The sequence below is a fragment of the Delphinus delphis genome, chromosome 5 (genome assembly GCF_949987515.2).
Source record: "Delphinus delphis chromosome 5, mDelDel1.2, whole genome shotgun sequence".
Classification (NCBI taxonomy): Eukaryota; Metazoa; Chordata; class Mammalia; order Artiodactyla; family Delphinidae; genus Delphinus; species Delphinus delphis.
The window spans coordinates 129,173,881-129,189,324 of NC_082687.1; the positions used below are offsets into that span (position 1 = coordinate 129,173,881).

Sequence of the window (15,444 nt, forward strand, 5' to 3'; positions counted from 1 at the left end):
TCTCATCTCCTCCATCCGAAAGCCTCCTCTAGCCCGGCCCTTGTATCTCTGGTGCACTGTGTATTTATTTTTAGGATATTAGCTCACTTGTATCTTTGTGGAGGCAGGAATGGGGAGTCACCTCTCCCACACTTTCGTGTATAACTTAAACTTCGTGTTGTCCCTAATTTTCTGCGCTCCACCCCTCCACGTTTATTTTCATTCCCCTCCTTTGGTGCTTTGCCACCTTGGACCTTCCCTCTTCCCTCTGGCATCTTTCCTTTAAAATCCCAACCCCCCTCTCAGTCTTTTCCCTTCTTAGAAATCTGGGGGTAAAGGGGAAAGTGCGCTGTGGGGAGAGGGAAATGCGGTGGAGGGACCTTCTGGCGCTGGCAAAGGTGGTTTTTTTTTCTCTTTGCATTTGTCCCAGGCGTTAATAAAGTTCATTGTTTTGCTTTGTTTATCGATGCTTTCAGTCGCGTGTAAAAGTAAGCTATAGATTGTTTAACTTTGCACAGTTGTCTAAACTTGAATGCATGTTTTAGTGAATGAGTTATCAGATCCTTGTCGTTTGAACTCGGGTTGCAAAGAAAGCCTTCAGTTCTGCTCTGGACAGCATTTACAGACGCTCTTGAAGCCGAACGCCCACACAGTGTGAATTTGAATGAAGTTGCTTTGGCACAAACCCCTGTAAGCGTAAAACTAACGAAGGCTTAAACAATTGTTGTCTTGAGTATATCTTTTAGCTAATAATTACCTTCTTGCCACCGTTTTGGATAACTCACTGCTGTTGGCTTTCTTCATCCAAGAATTTGGCTTGTCAATTCCGATTTCTTTTTATAAGATGGAGAAGTAGCGAAGTTGAAAGGAGGGAGGCAGGGGGGGAGAACGGAGTTGATTTCTGTAAAAGAAAGTTTGGACCGGAAAAGGCGTGTGGGTGCTGGAGGCGGGGAGGAGAAGGCAAGGGGTGTTTGGAGGGGAAAAAGAATTGGGGCCAGGAGGGAAGGGAGGATTATGAACTCCTTTCTTGGCAGGTTATTTCATTTATTTTGAGTCTTAGATATTATTCATTGACTTTCATGAATATTTGTACAGCTCATTTGTATCTTAAGCACATTTTGAAAATAAACAACAAAATAATTCCATAAAATATCCAAACTTTTTCTTATTGAGCGTGCTGTTTTTCTTGTGTCAACCAGTATATGCACCTAAACACTGTTTTTAGGCCACTGAAACAGAAAGACTGCAGCATATATAACTAGGTTGACCCTATTGGAGACCATAGTTTATGAGCCCCAGCTATGAGGTCATTTGCATTCTCTTCTTAACACACACACACACACACACACACACACACTTAAAATTGGCCTTTTATCTCTGCATTTTTTTTTTAACCTTTACTGAAAATCTAGATTGAAGTGTCTCTGCATATCTTCTTGCCTTTACCCAGCAATCACTAGTCTGAGGTTTTAGGACAGCTTAGAAATTCATAAAAATGTACACAATTACTTAAGCTAGAATTAGTTCCTAATTTCAAAAGCAGACTTGTTAGTTAAACCCTTAGCATTCAAATGCTCTTGATTTATTTATTTTTTTTCTAGACTAAACACCAGCGAGCAGAGCTCAGCTATCTAGTTGACAGACCTCGCCGAGTTAACAGGTATGGACTCCTTTTTTTTTTTCCTACCTTGGTGTATGGACAAATTACTACCTACTAAAAGTAGGAATTAGGTATATTATTCAATATCAAAATAGAAAACGATAAAGTATTTCCAATTAGGGCAGGACATAAATACTGATTACGTTAGGTTTCCTAGACAATAAACTTTAAAAATATTGGTGTGTTTCATTTACATATAACCACTAAGTATACTTGACTATTTTGCCAGTTTACACTCCTACACTGCTTCTAATAATCTTCCTAGCTGTTCCAGATATATACATATATATATCTTCTATGAAAATGATATAAACATATGCTTAGTTCCAATCACAGAATAATGGCTAAACTTTACATGCCTTAACGGCTCCAACTAACTGCTAATGCTTAATTTTAGAGAGTTAGGCTTAAGGTTATGAAAACTAGCTTTAAGCAGAAATAAAGCCACCTGAGAGCTCTAGGCATCTGCAGCACCATCAGTGACCATGTGGTGGCAGAAGAATGTTTTCTGTGTTTCTTCACCTTTTTTATTCTAATATTCACATTTTTGTACTTCTAGTTCTGCATTCCAGGAAGCCGACATAGTAAGCTCTAAGGACAGTGGCCATGGAGACAGCGAACAGGGAGATAGTGATCACGATGCCACCAACCGCGGCCAGTCAGCTGGTAAGTGTGATCAAAGGGCAATGCTGACTTTATAGTGTTTTTCAAAAATCAATCCTGAAAGGATGATGTTCTAGGTAATTTTTAGTGTTAGTAAATCTACAGAAGAATGGTGCCATCCTATGTCGACAATTGTATACTCGAAGAGGATTGTAATATTTACTGTTCCTTCAGAGAATGAAAGCTAGAAATTCATTGTGGAATATGTTAGACTATGAAACGTTTCTTTTTTATGTAATGTTCTTTCCTGGAATTATACTGCATACAAAAGCCAGAGATTTCTCGCGTGGTCCAGTCCTCAGTCTTCAGTCAATTACGATATTATTAGACTTGCTTACGGATGAGGTAACTGAAGATGAATGAAATTGGTTGACCTGCACAAGGTCACAAGAGGATGAGTGGATGATTGGGGACCAGAATCCAAATTTCTCCATTTCCAGAGCAATGCATTTTACATGTCAACGAATATTGAATGAGAGAAGGAATGGTGATTAAAATCATGAATAGGTTGAAAGCAGGATTTCCAATCCCGGGTTCTTAGGCTTCAGGACACTAGTTAACATTTGATAATGTGTATTTTCTGAAGCATCCTAGGTTCCCTCATATTTTCATTGGATCCATGTTCAAAAGTTGAACTCTAGGTATATTTGTATGCAGGCTTAATGGTATTCACTGATGGAGGTTGCAATGTGATACGTATTTTTTACTTTGTTTTACTTTATCTTCCTTTACCTTTTCTATATAAATTTACCCTTTAAGTTTTATAGGATCCTGATAACTCTAACTACTAATAATTAAAGAAAACACTTAAAAGAAATAAAATATGTACCTTAAAATAATGAAAACAATTTCACAAGGTTTGGGTTTTCTTTCCACTTAATTTGCATTTCAACTATGAAGGGTGCTTGTTGATTTTTTTTTTTTTTGCTTTTGCTTTTTCAGTTGAGTTTTGTGTTTATCTGACACATAAAGAAAGGCAAAGGCAAGCTAACTTTTATAACTTCTAAGACGCCCATCACTGGACTGTCTCAAGGTCCAACTTCATTCACTTGAGCTTTGAGCTTTATTTTGGTTAGTGATTAAGTGTAGGGTGATAGGGTTCTCATTTTCAAGGTACCATTGATCCTCGAGAGCACCCATTCCTTAACACGCTCCCTGGGCCTCTGAACGGTGCTGACGCAGTGTGCCAAAGGGCAGTATCAGCCCCACGGTCGCCTGGCAGCAGTGGTGGCTGCAAGCCTCTCACTTGGCTTATGTGTGCCGTGTCTGAGGCTGCCTTAGCCTTGGGAAACGCAGGCAGGAGGAGGGGAAAAAAAGACTGCTCAAGGGTCTCTTTATATTGCTGCAAGTCATTAATATGCAGACCTAATGAGACTTGAGAACTGCCAAGAATTCCCGGAGGTCCCTGCCCCTTGCGGGCCTTCACGCTAAGTGAACAGAGCATCTATTTAGTGTCTGGGAACCTGACAACAAACCAGATCTTGCCAGAAGTTTATATTTGAGTACAAAGTCCCTTTCATTTTTGGCCTATATATGACATATGATTTATTGTTATCTTTTAAAAGGTATATGTTTAGAATTGCTCATTCCTATTCCTTTTTCAGAGTTTCTAATTTAATAGTCTGCCTTTTAAAACTTTGGAAACAAAATGCTTAATATTAAAAACAAAAAAAAGAGTATCCACTGCTGCATGGTTCCTTGGGTGCACTTTATTCCTTTCCCACTCCCCCCTACTTTGTTTTTTTAGTTTTTTGGGTTTTTTTCTGTAGCACTCCAACCTCAATGAACATTTCAATTAGTTTAGTCCCCTCAGACATAATGAGCCATAATAACTTAACCGAAAAAAGAGAAATGAATAAACATCTGCAAAAAGTGTTAAATTTGGAACATGGATGGGAATACATTCTTATCAGTGCGCCTTCCCACTAGCTCTTTCATTTCACAGGTGCTCAATGTTGCCATTTCGCTAATGTTTCTTTTAAATTATTTGAGATGTCAAAACATTAAAAGGAAATTTTAAATGCTAAATTGTGTATGGAAAACATATTTAAAAGCAGGCAGTTTTTCTTATCAAAATGGCAAATTCTTTTTTCTATCTTTAAGTTCTTAAACATGTAAAAGTATTACAGAATTAACAATCTACTTCATTAGCAGTTATAGAGCTACCACCACATACTGGGCACAATGATAGCTGTTTTAAATTGTAATAACACACTCGTATTAAGAAGTAATTATACCTTCGTGTGCTGAATTTAAGTCAGATTTAATATGTCTAATTTTATTGTAAAAATGATTTTGAAGTGTTTACCTTGTAAAGTATGAAACCCTAAATGCAGAGAATTAAGATGTTAATGACTTTTTCCTGTCCATTCTTTGTTGTGTACTATAAACTTTACACCAAGTAGCTACAGTATTTCCAAAAAGTTAAGCCTATTTCAGGTAAATAAGTACATCTGTTTTATTACCTTCTAAAACCAAGTATTGATGGTCTTCCAATTTTGCAATATTTAGAGAATATTCTTCATAGCACATACATTTCCAGGTTTAGAATATGAAAAACTTTTGTGCTAATAAGCAGATCCCACTGAGCTAGGTTATAAAGGGGGAAAGTTAGACTATCAAGGAAAAACAGCACTGAAAAGAAATAGATTCTGAATTCTTTAGTTTGTACCTCATTTCATATTACATTATATACACTGTTTAGCTTAGTGCTTCACCTGTTTAAACTTCCTAAGTTTTTATTTATTCCCACTTTCTTTTTCTATGTTAACATTAGCTTGTATTTATTTATTTGGATATTCCTTCTATTTATTCTTCTATGAATAGTTTTCCTTTTTGTTCTTTCTCCTCCCTCCCCCCCTTGCTTTTCTCCTTTCTAAGCCATTTGCAGTCACCAATCTTGTTCATAGAAGGGCTTTAAACACGGAGGCAGCTGCACAGAGAATCACATAAGCTTTTTCAGTTTTCCACTGCACCTGGCTCCATGTGTGAAATTCTTCGGCTTGACCACTGCTCTGTGGCACTTACTTTCTATAGCCTTGTCAAGGTGCTTTCCGTTTTTTTCAGTGCAGTATTGATGTATTGGTTAGATATGGCAGAAGTCCAAGGAGATGTGGTAAACGCTTACATAAACCATCACAAGGGGAGAAACTGATTAATCACAGCTTAAATAGCAAAAAAAAAAAAAAAAAAAAACAATAAAATGAATTTAAAACCAATATATTTTCAATTTTATAATACCATTAGATTAAAAGATAGAACTTTTGTCTAATTTAAATACTGATACAACATTTTTAGTTGTATATTCTTAAACATTTTAATATTATTGGAGGTAGATCTAAGGCAATCTATTTAATTGTGAGAAATTTTTTTCCATTTATTAAATACTTACCATGTACATACTAGGATTAATTATGAATTTATTTTTAATAATTGTGCCTTCTTGAAATATGTATTGAAGAAGAAAATGCTAGTAAGTGATGATTCAGTTAATGTTACTTGTTATATTTACCTGAAAATTTTCAAATTTCCCTTCTTGTAAATTTTTCTTTTAGCTATAAAGGGAACTTAGCTTCTAAATGTGTCAATTTCTTACCTAATTATCATGAGATTTATACATGACACATGGTCAAAACTTGGCTATAAATTTAAAAAATTAAGTGATTCGTATTATTGGTATTTTCATACTAGTAGATAAAAGTATATCATGAAATGCATTAAGCCACTGCACTACTACAATGTCAATAAGAGAATTCTTGTTTTGTCATAAAATACAAATTCCCCTTTCCTGACTCCAATAAGAATTTAGATAATGGCAATTAGTTTCTGGCTTTATAAATAAAGTGAATTCATACCATTGCCTGAATAAGCAAAAACTTTCTGTTAAGGTTTCTGGTGAAAATGTGAGCTACAACTTGATAATGAGGAGACATTTACAATTGGAAAAAATATAAGACCAATGTTAAGAGAAAACAGAGAAAAATATAAACATTTTGAAAGATAAGTAAGGAGAAAATTTTGATGTGCATGTTCTGATTTTTTTCATGGGTGAATTATGTTGTTAAATCTCTGCTCTCAAATCAAATTTTCCTAAAACTTATAGCAATTTTTACGGTTAGAGTTGATATCTGTAATTTCTCCAGTGTTAAATAATTAAAGGAAGACTTGAAATTTCCTCCAAAACTTGACTGTTGATTTTTTAAATTATTTATCATATTTTGGAAAAAAACCCCACATATTTTCTGAAGGCTTGGTACGTGAGAGAGAAATGAGCATGTAATTTTATAGTATTACATTCATCAGAAAACAGCACAAATTGAATACAGATACCTTTTTGGAATCAGTTTGTTCTCAGTGGTAATATCACTGCCTCTGGCTGTAAGGGATCAAGTTACTTGCTAGTTAAAAAAGATGTATTTTAAAATTTGTCTGAATATATCTTTGCATAACAGGCAGTCTATCACTTCAGCTGTCATGCCTTGCAGAACAGACATTTCTGAGAAGTGGAAAAAAATAAATAAATAGGATAAGAAATTGTAAATAAAATATGTATGTTGAAATGCTTCTTAGGAATTACCAGAACTTCAAACTCAGGCTTGGCCTGTATTTGTCTGCTATACAAATCCCACAGGTTCTAAAGTAAGGGCATTTGAACAAGAAGAAAAAAAAAAAGAAGTTAAACTTATTTTCTCTTGGGACTTCAGTTTGAGCTGTTAAAATATTCCGAAAGCAATGTGAAAGGTATGCATTTTTAAATGTCCCATGTACTGAAATAACTGACATTCCTGTCCTTTGTGCAGTCATTTACCACCACAAAACTTAAATATACCTCTGCTTATCTGGTCATTAAAATAATATATTTAGGCTTCCCTGGTGGCACAGTGGTTGAGAGTCCGCCTGCCGATGCAGGGGACATGGGTTCGTGCCCTGGTCCAGGAGGATCCCACATGCCGCTGAGCGGCTGGGCCCGTGAGCCACGGCCGCTAAGCCTGTGCGTCCAGAGCCTGTGCTCCGCAACAGGAGAGGCCACAACAGTGAGAGGCACGCATACCGCAAAAAAAAATATATATATATATATTTATTTATTTAATGGGATTAGTGATATATGAAAAAAGATAAAATAATTTAAAAATAATTTTAGTCAATGGCTCCCTAAGGTGAGGACCAGTAAATGGGCAAGATGTATTTGGTTCTCAAACTATATATCTAAGACAAATGAAAAAAAACATTTTCACTGAATGTTTCTAAAACTCATTTGAAATTGATTGATATACTATTTATATGATTTTAAAAAATTGTTTCTGTGCCTGATATTTTCCTCATGAGAAATTAGTGTACTTGTTTTATCAGTAAAACTGGTGAAACATCTACAGGCAGAATGTGTGCCATATTCCCTTTCCTTGTAGTTATATAAAGCTGTGTTATCACTATGGGGACCCCACTTCAAAAGGAGTGCTCATAAATTTATTAAGAACATTATTTACAAGTGTTCCCCTTTCAGGCAAGTAACAGTGTTCTTCCAACAGAAAACTTTATCATATTCCTCACTTTTCTTGTTATGCACATGATATGTTTTGTTTTACAGGTTCTCAATTCATGAGAACTTTACTTCATCATCTAAGGGAATTTTAACTAGCCTCTAATAAGTCAAAGAGGCAGAAAAACATATACTTCGAGAGAAGAAAATGGGCACAACTGAATATAAACTACCCATAAAAACAAATTCTACTAAAAGTACCCTCTAACATAGGCAAACATCTTAATGATAATGTTGAGAGACTAGATTATTAAAATTTTTCTCTGTGATTATCATTTTCAAAATTATAAGAATACTTGGGTACAGTGCTCAAACAGATGTGAAAGATTGTTAATGGTCTCATGAGAAATATTTGAAAGGGTTTGATCAGTTATGTGATGAAAAACTGTATTAACATCAAATTTTACATTAGTACCCATCTTTATCAGGATCCAATAAAACAATTCTGTCTTAAAATTTGAATTTTTTCCATCAACTTCAAATTTAATGACATGAATTTATTTTTAAAATATATAATTGCTCATAATTTACTATTAATGGTAGTTCCACCTATCAAAAAGGCCTTTTATTCCTTATCACACTATAAATAGGGAGCATTTAGAGTACAGTGCCTCAAAAAGAGATGTCTCTGGTTCTCTAACTTCTACCTAGCTCGTATGTCAGTGTGCATCAGGGATATTCTCCTTCCCTTTCTCTCTTTTTTTTTTAAATACCTATCTCCTTACAGGCGTAGGATAACTGAACTTCCCTGGTGTCTACAGAAAAATTGACATGTTTTACATGCTGTTCTTAGTCTGATTCCTTATCTTGGCTTCAGCTCATGTTTACGTTCCTCAACAGTTCACTGATCAGTAATTTACTTCCAGGCTTATGCATCAATTATCAATGGAATGTTAGACTTGAAGTCAGACTTAGCATTATACATAGTTTAATTTAAAATAAAAAAGTCATTATAAAGTGAGATTAATATATGATAAGAAGCTTGGTGTTATTTCTTAAAACATAATACATGTAATTAGCTGTTCTTAACTCCAAAATACTTGAGGATAATCTGGAGGGTTAATAATTGTGAAAAATTGATTTCTTTTTATGATATAGAGAGATGTTAAAATATATACACAAAAAAGTAAATTAGTACTAGTAGAATACCGTTAGGAATTTGCAAACTAAAACTTGTTCAAGAGCTCAAATCACTCATAACATTTAAAGAAAAAAATCAAGTGTGTTCATGACATAAATATTACTCTGTTGGTCAAAAAAATAATCCCTAGTTTTTCCACACCAGGCATTTCATGCATTTGAGAGTTTCTGACGTACGGACTAATCACACTTTGGTTATTTCAAATTGATCCTGTTTTTAAACATATTTAATAAATGCGTTGCTCTGTTTAGAAACATGTTAAAATGTGATTTTGTTTATGTACTTATTTTTTCACCTACTGCTAGTTATCAAAATGAATAACAAATGGTATTCTATAGTGCCCCCAAATTGTTATGTTTTCTTAAGAAAGTGAGTGAGATTTCTTGATAAATAACGTGTTTAATATTCTTGTCAATCTATGGGAGACAATGAAACTTGAAGATGTCGTTTGAAATCTTGGTATTCTATCTAGGATTAGTAAGCAAACAGCTCTGTGTTGTCTAGGACAAGTGTTTTCCAATATAGAACAAGTAATAAAGTATTTGTCAATAGCGTCTGCAGCTGACTCACATTGCACTTGTTACCTTGGTTTCACTAATTACAGTCATTTGTTCTGGGCTTGTCTAAGGTGGTAAATGATAAGTGGTTTGTAGTAATATGGACTACGAGAGTGTCACTGAAAAATAACTTTTAGGAAGTCATTTTCTAGGAACCTAAGAAAGCATGCTCTTGGCCGGTCACGTAATCTTATTTTATTCTTGTTATTTACTGATGTATCAGTATGTATGCCATGTTTCTGTTGAATTTCACTTTTTATTTCATGTCCAGATTTTATAATCTAAATGTCATCACTAGTACTTCCCATATTTCTTCCCTTTTTGTCTCTAAGAAAAAAAATATCAGATGACTTAACATCATTAGAGATTATGGATAACGAAGGTTTTCCACTTCGTTTTTTTCTCTGTTATGAACTTCACGACAGATTTTTTAAAATATTCATTCTCACTATTTTCTAGTTATTTAAATAATTTATAGCCAACATTTCCCCCCCCCCCCCGATATCCTGAGTAGTTTAGAAACATCTACCTCAGAGGCCTCTTTGCCAAGAGTCTTACCCTTTATAAAATAATGTAAAGCGATTTTTGGCTCCTGTCAGGTTAAAACAAGAAAAATTTGTCAAGATACCTTCACCCATTGCTCTTTATGCTGCCTGCAACTTTTCACTTCTAAGTAGCTGGTCATGTTGGTGAAGGATCCCTCCATAGCTTCTGTGTTTTCTGCTCGCAGGTATGGATCTCTTCTCCAACTGCACCGAGGAATGTAAAGCCCTGGGCCACTCAGATCGGTGCTGGATGCCTTCATTTGTCCCTTCTGATGGACGCCAGGCTGCTGATTATCGTAGCAATCTGCATGTTCCTGGCATGGACTCTGTTCCAGACACTGAAGTGTTTGAAACTCCAGAAGCCCAGCCTGGGTCGGAGAGGTCCTTCTCCACCTTCGGCAAAGAGAAGGCCCTTCACAGCACCCTGGAGAGGAAAGAGCTGGATGGACTGCTGTCTAATACACGAGCGCCTTACAAACCACCATATTTGAGTAAGTATTCCGTAAAAGGCTGTAGCAAAGTATTCCCTTTCAGGAAATAAAGTTCAACATGCCATTCTTCTTAGTAAAAATAGAGTTCAGGTTGTTTTCAGAAACAAGGATAAAAGTGACTCTTGGATGCAGACAGCACTTTACAATCGAAAAATGGATATACTTAACAAGAAGACAAATTCCTGGGTTAGGACATGGTGGTTGGCTACAATCAAGGATAACTTTTGATGTTGTTGAAAACATTTTTCAAATGATCTTCCTATTTCCTTTGAATACTGCTCACCTGCTGACTTGATTTCCATGTGTTTTGAAGGGCTTAAGGTGGAAAAACATCTCTTCACAGTTAAGTCACTGAGAGATCTCGTTTTCTTATTGCTTACCAGCATTATCACTTAATCATCCTTTTCCCACAATGACATTAAACACAGGCTAAATTCAGAAATCATTGCAGCCATCAGTTTGATCATTCTACGTGATTTAGTAATATGTTGGCATGGATACACGTTGCTTATCCGAATCAGAGGAACTACACGATGAAAGCATATCAACACAGCAATATTATTCATTTATTTAAAATAGTAGCTTCTTCTAACATTGAGACATTGATAATTGTAGTCAGCTCTTTCGATATTGGGACCATAGTCTTGAAGTGGATAACTTTATACAACCACTCTGAAAAACAACAATGCTTTGAGATTCTTTAGCATATATTTATTAAAGTAGCCTAAAAATCAAATTTTAATAAATAAGGACTATGATTCAGTCTTTGCCCCTCAAACTAAATTCTGGATTTAAAATTTTATTCATTCTTTCTGGATTTAAAGTTTTACTTATTATCAAAAACCAAGCTTTTCCAAATTTTACACAATATATTCTCAGTAGTGTTTCACTTAAAGTAATAATATACATTATAGAAGTACATTATCAATAATTTCAAGGTAAAAATTCAAAGGGCATATGATTCAGAGTAATTCAAATTTGTATTTCTAAACAAATACAAATATTTCCTGTTAGCATATATTAACTGGTAAATCTACATCAAATATAGTGAAAAATCAGTTCAACCTCTAACTCTTAGTGAGTACCAACCTTGAGGAAATTTCACTTACATTACAGAACTGAAATTTTGAACATCTACAAATGTCTTTTCTCTACTGACTAGTTTTTCTGTTTAATTTTAAGAATCATGGTAACAATTTTTGTTGATAAAAATATTAATGCTACATATATTTTAACGCAAATTTCTCTACGTTTTAATAATCTAGTATTTCATTTAGATCCCTGATTTCAGGGATTATAAAATGTGTTATCAGATATATGTGCTGCTAGAAATCAAAGAACGCATCTATTATTTTACCAAGAAAATTAAGATTTGTTTGCATATTATTCCCGATGTGTATTATAATTAATTAATTTTGAATAACAATTTCCGTCTTCTGTTTTAGCCAGCTCAGCTCATACTGCTCAAAATTTAGGGTTTGGGATAAAGTGTGGACGGGATGAAAAAGAAGCAGAAAAATAGCATTTTGTTGTTTTTACTTATACTCTCCTCAGTTCTTCATATAACTTTAATCATGTCTGAATTTTTTTTTAACTTCTAGTGTTTAATGTCATCTTAGTCTCACACAGTTATCTTTAAAATTACTTCCTAGCTCTGATTTAATAGGCATAGTCAATTTTATGGTTAATCTAACTGTATAAGCTAAACCAAAACCCTCCATTCCTGACAATTTTGCCCCCCAAATTCACATGGTGGTAGTTGTTAATACGTGTATCATTTATCATCAGGAATGGAAATATTCTCATCTTCTAAATTGAAAAGCACGTCCCTTATGTAATTAAAGAAGCTAAAAATTAGCACTAATTACCTTTATTTAAAATCAGAATGTTTAAATAATTATTGAGGAAGCAGTTTTTCTTTTGCTAAACATGCATTTTGTTTTTTAATGAACATAATGAACATTTTGATGTTAAGAAAAGTAACTGTATATTTAGTTATTTTTGTAAAGCCCTAACAAAAGCCTAATCAGGCTACCACTGTCATTTATAAAATGATGACAGGGAAATGGTGATACGCTTAATAATACAAATGAGATCATTGTCTACACCCAAGAACTTTCCATTTCTACACCTCTGATTGCTAAAGTTAAACTTAAAAATTGTAAGAAAACAACTTTTACACAAAAGTGCATGTATGCACATTAAAAACAATGTACTTTGTGTTTCTAAAAAAATACCTATATACAATTATATTTCTTCTTTTTTTAATGTATAAGAAAAGATCCATGAAGACTATACATAATGCATTTAATGAAATGGAACTTATTTTTTTAATCAGGAGAAATTTTCAGCATATCTCTTAAACCTTGTCTCATTAGTCATGAGCTCTTTACAAGCATGCCTCCTCTTATTTTTGTCATAATGTTGTATATTGCTAATACTCTGATAAGGACCAAAGGGATACACTGAAAGATGGAGGAAATAAATTTAAACATGGTCATATTGTCAAAATATAGTGTTTAGATTTATCTTAAAATGTTAATAAATTTTAGCTTAGCTTTAATTTTTATTAAAGCAATAAAAAATATGAAAATACTTTGTCTTAATAAAAATCAATAATTGTTTTCAACACTTACTAAAATGAAATAAAAATATTCTCTGGAGTTTAAAACTAGTTATATTTTTCATACAGGATTCAAGAATTTCTTTAAAATTACTGACATGTTATTTAAAATTGCTGAGTCTTTCAACTGACACAGTAAGTTTTACATAAAACATCTAGATAGTCTGAAAAAATAAAGATCATAAAAATAATTCAAGTTCAAGACTATAACTGGTAAAAGTTATAGCATTAATGTAATTTAGAAAAGCCCAAAAGTTAAAACAACATGTTTAATATTATTTTTGTAATCATTCTTGCTTATGATTTTGGTTTCACATTTTGAACATTATCTCTTCAGATTATTTTTGTCTGGAAACAAGCATATCTTTCAGTTTAAATCCGCCTAAACAATACAGTACTAAAGGTATGAGGATTTGTTATTTGGAAACCTGTTGATTTCTTGTCAAAAACTTAGTCATTCCCTAAGAATTGAAAACAATCATAAGATAAATGGCCAATGAAATTTCATCTAAAATGTATGTGTGAAATCTTTCTTTCATTTGTTTAAAAGGTCATACAATAATAAATTATATTGAATAAAGTGAAAAAAACCTACATGGACATCATGATTTTTAAATCCTAAATCCATGAAATTTTCTACAATCATAGGACTGTAGGAAACCATTTATTGAAAAGTGTTACAATTGATTCTGCTTTCATAGCATACAACATTTAGACTAGTCCAGGTGTGTCAAAAAAGCAGCTGTCTCCTGACCTAACTTTGTTTTTGCCTACTTTTGAGCCCTTTTGAAATTTCAACCCAACTCATACATATCATAACGTAAGAAAAGATGTCAGAACTTTGAAACATTGCATTTAAAATGCTGCTGACACTTTGACTTCTTTTCAGTAACCCTCATTTTAGGAACATTCTTTTTGGCATCTATATTATTTCTACCTAACACTTCAAGTTTTTACTTTTTTGAAGTCGTAGAGTGTGTTTTGTTGAGTCACACGTCTTCCAATTCCTTCATTATCTTAGTCGGCCCTCTAAGTTTTCATAATTTGTTGAAGTCAAACGAATTATGAAATATATATAGGAGCATATACAGTATTCAAAATAAAATGACTTTTCTTACTGGTACAGATTACCCTCATACTTCTGTACCCCTGTGTAGTGTTTTCTCTGGAATTCGTATATTCCTCTAATGTCATAAGCATAGCATCACTTTATCAAATATTAAATTCCACAGAAAGTATTTTTATAGGTGGCCTTTTGACATTTTTGTCTGTTAGGTCCATATGTTACTAAATGAATGGACGTCTTTTTCAGTAATTTTTCCTTTTTAATAGATATGTTTGTTTCTGTTCACTTTTTCTCCAAGTTGTGCTACTTTTTTTTTTAATAATATCCTATTTCTGAGATTTTTGTTCTCTCACTTGTCTTTATAAGAATACCTCTAGATTTGTGAGTCTAACTAATTTTCTTACTTTTTTAGTTTATCTCTTTGTGACAAATCTCTGGTTTTTGAATCACACCAGTATTTCTATTTTTCCATTAAATTCTTTTATTCTGTAATTATGAATTAATCTCTCGTAATCAAAATAGTTTACTCACATCAACTCTGTGAGCAAGAAACAAATGACAACTCAGGATCAGAAAAAACCTGATCCCAGTTCATATTCTCCATATATCTACTGTTAGAATTAAATGTTCACTGAATTTTACAATATTTCACTTCTTTGAAAAATGGTAATCTATTCACAATTTATGGGATTACTCCAGTTAAATGGTGCAGCAGCTGACTGGAACCTTTGTATACTCTAGATAAATGAGATATCATAAGACTATCTTGTTTCTTCTCCTTTAGTTGTTGAGCAATGGTCTGCCTCAACTAATAGGATTTAAATGAAAGCTATAAAAATCTTTCTGAGGTGCAGATATGAAACAGAACTGTTCATTTTACATCTATACATCTGGCAATTTCTGTAGGCAATTTGTGTTTTACTTATTCAGACAGCAGTGCTTCTCTGTGACTTATCACATATCATTTAAAATGTGTGCCTTTGGGTGCATTGAAACTAGTTAATATCCAATACTCCCTTGGCATATTTAGACTCATTACCCAGCCATGCATATTATAAACGCAAAATAATTATGTGATAGAAAATGAATTAATGGACGAATGAGTGTTTTTAAAGCACCCAAACTTTCTTTAATACTGTCATCATACTTTACTTTACACACACATCTACACACAGCTTTTGAT

At 33.6% G+C, this 15,444-nt stretch overlaps 1 protein-coding gene across 2 annotated transcripts in view; it reads left to right on the forward strand.

The window, feature by feature from the left end:
* PCDH10 (protocadherin 10) overlaps positions 1 to 15,444 on the forward strand; it is a 40,951-nt gene that overhangs the window by 3,591 nt on the left and 21,916 nt on the right. The window contains exons 2-5 of one of the 2 annotated variants that reach the window (XM_069540703.1): positions 456 to 467; positions 1,581 to 1,639; positions 2,199 to 2,305; positions 10,267 to 10,572. In XM_069540703.1, the coding sequence (XP_069396804.1) occupies positions 456 to 467; positions 1,581 to 1,639; positions 2,199 to 2,305; positions 10,267 to 10,572 (484 nt within the window). The remainder of the gene's footprint in view (positions 1 to 455; positions 468 to 1,580; positions 1,640 to 2,198; positions 2,306 to 10,266; positions 10,573 to 15,444) is intronic. The other variant, XM_060012989.1, reaches the window with a different exon arrangement.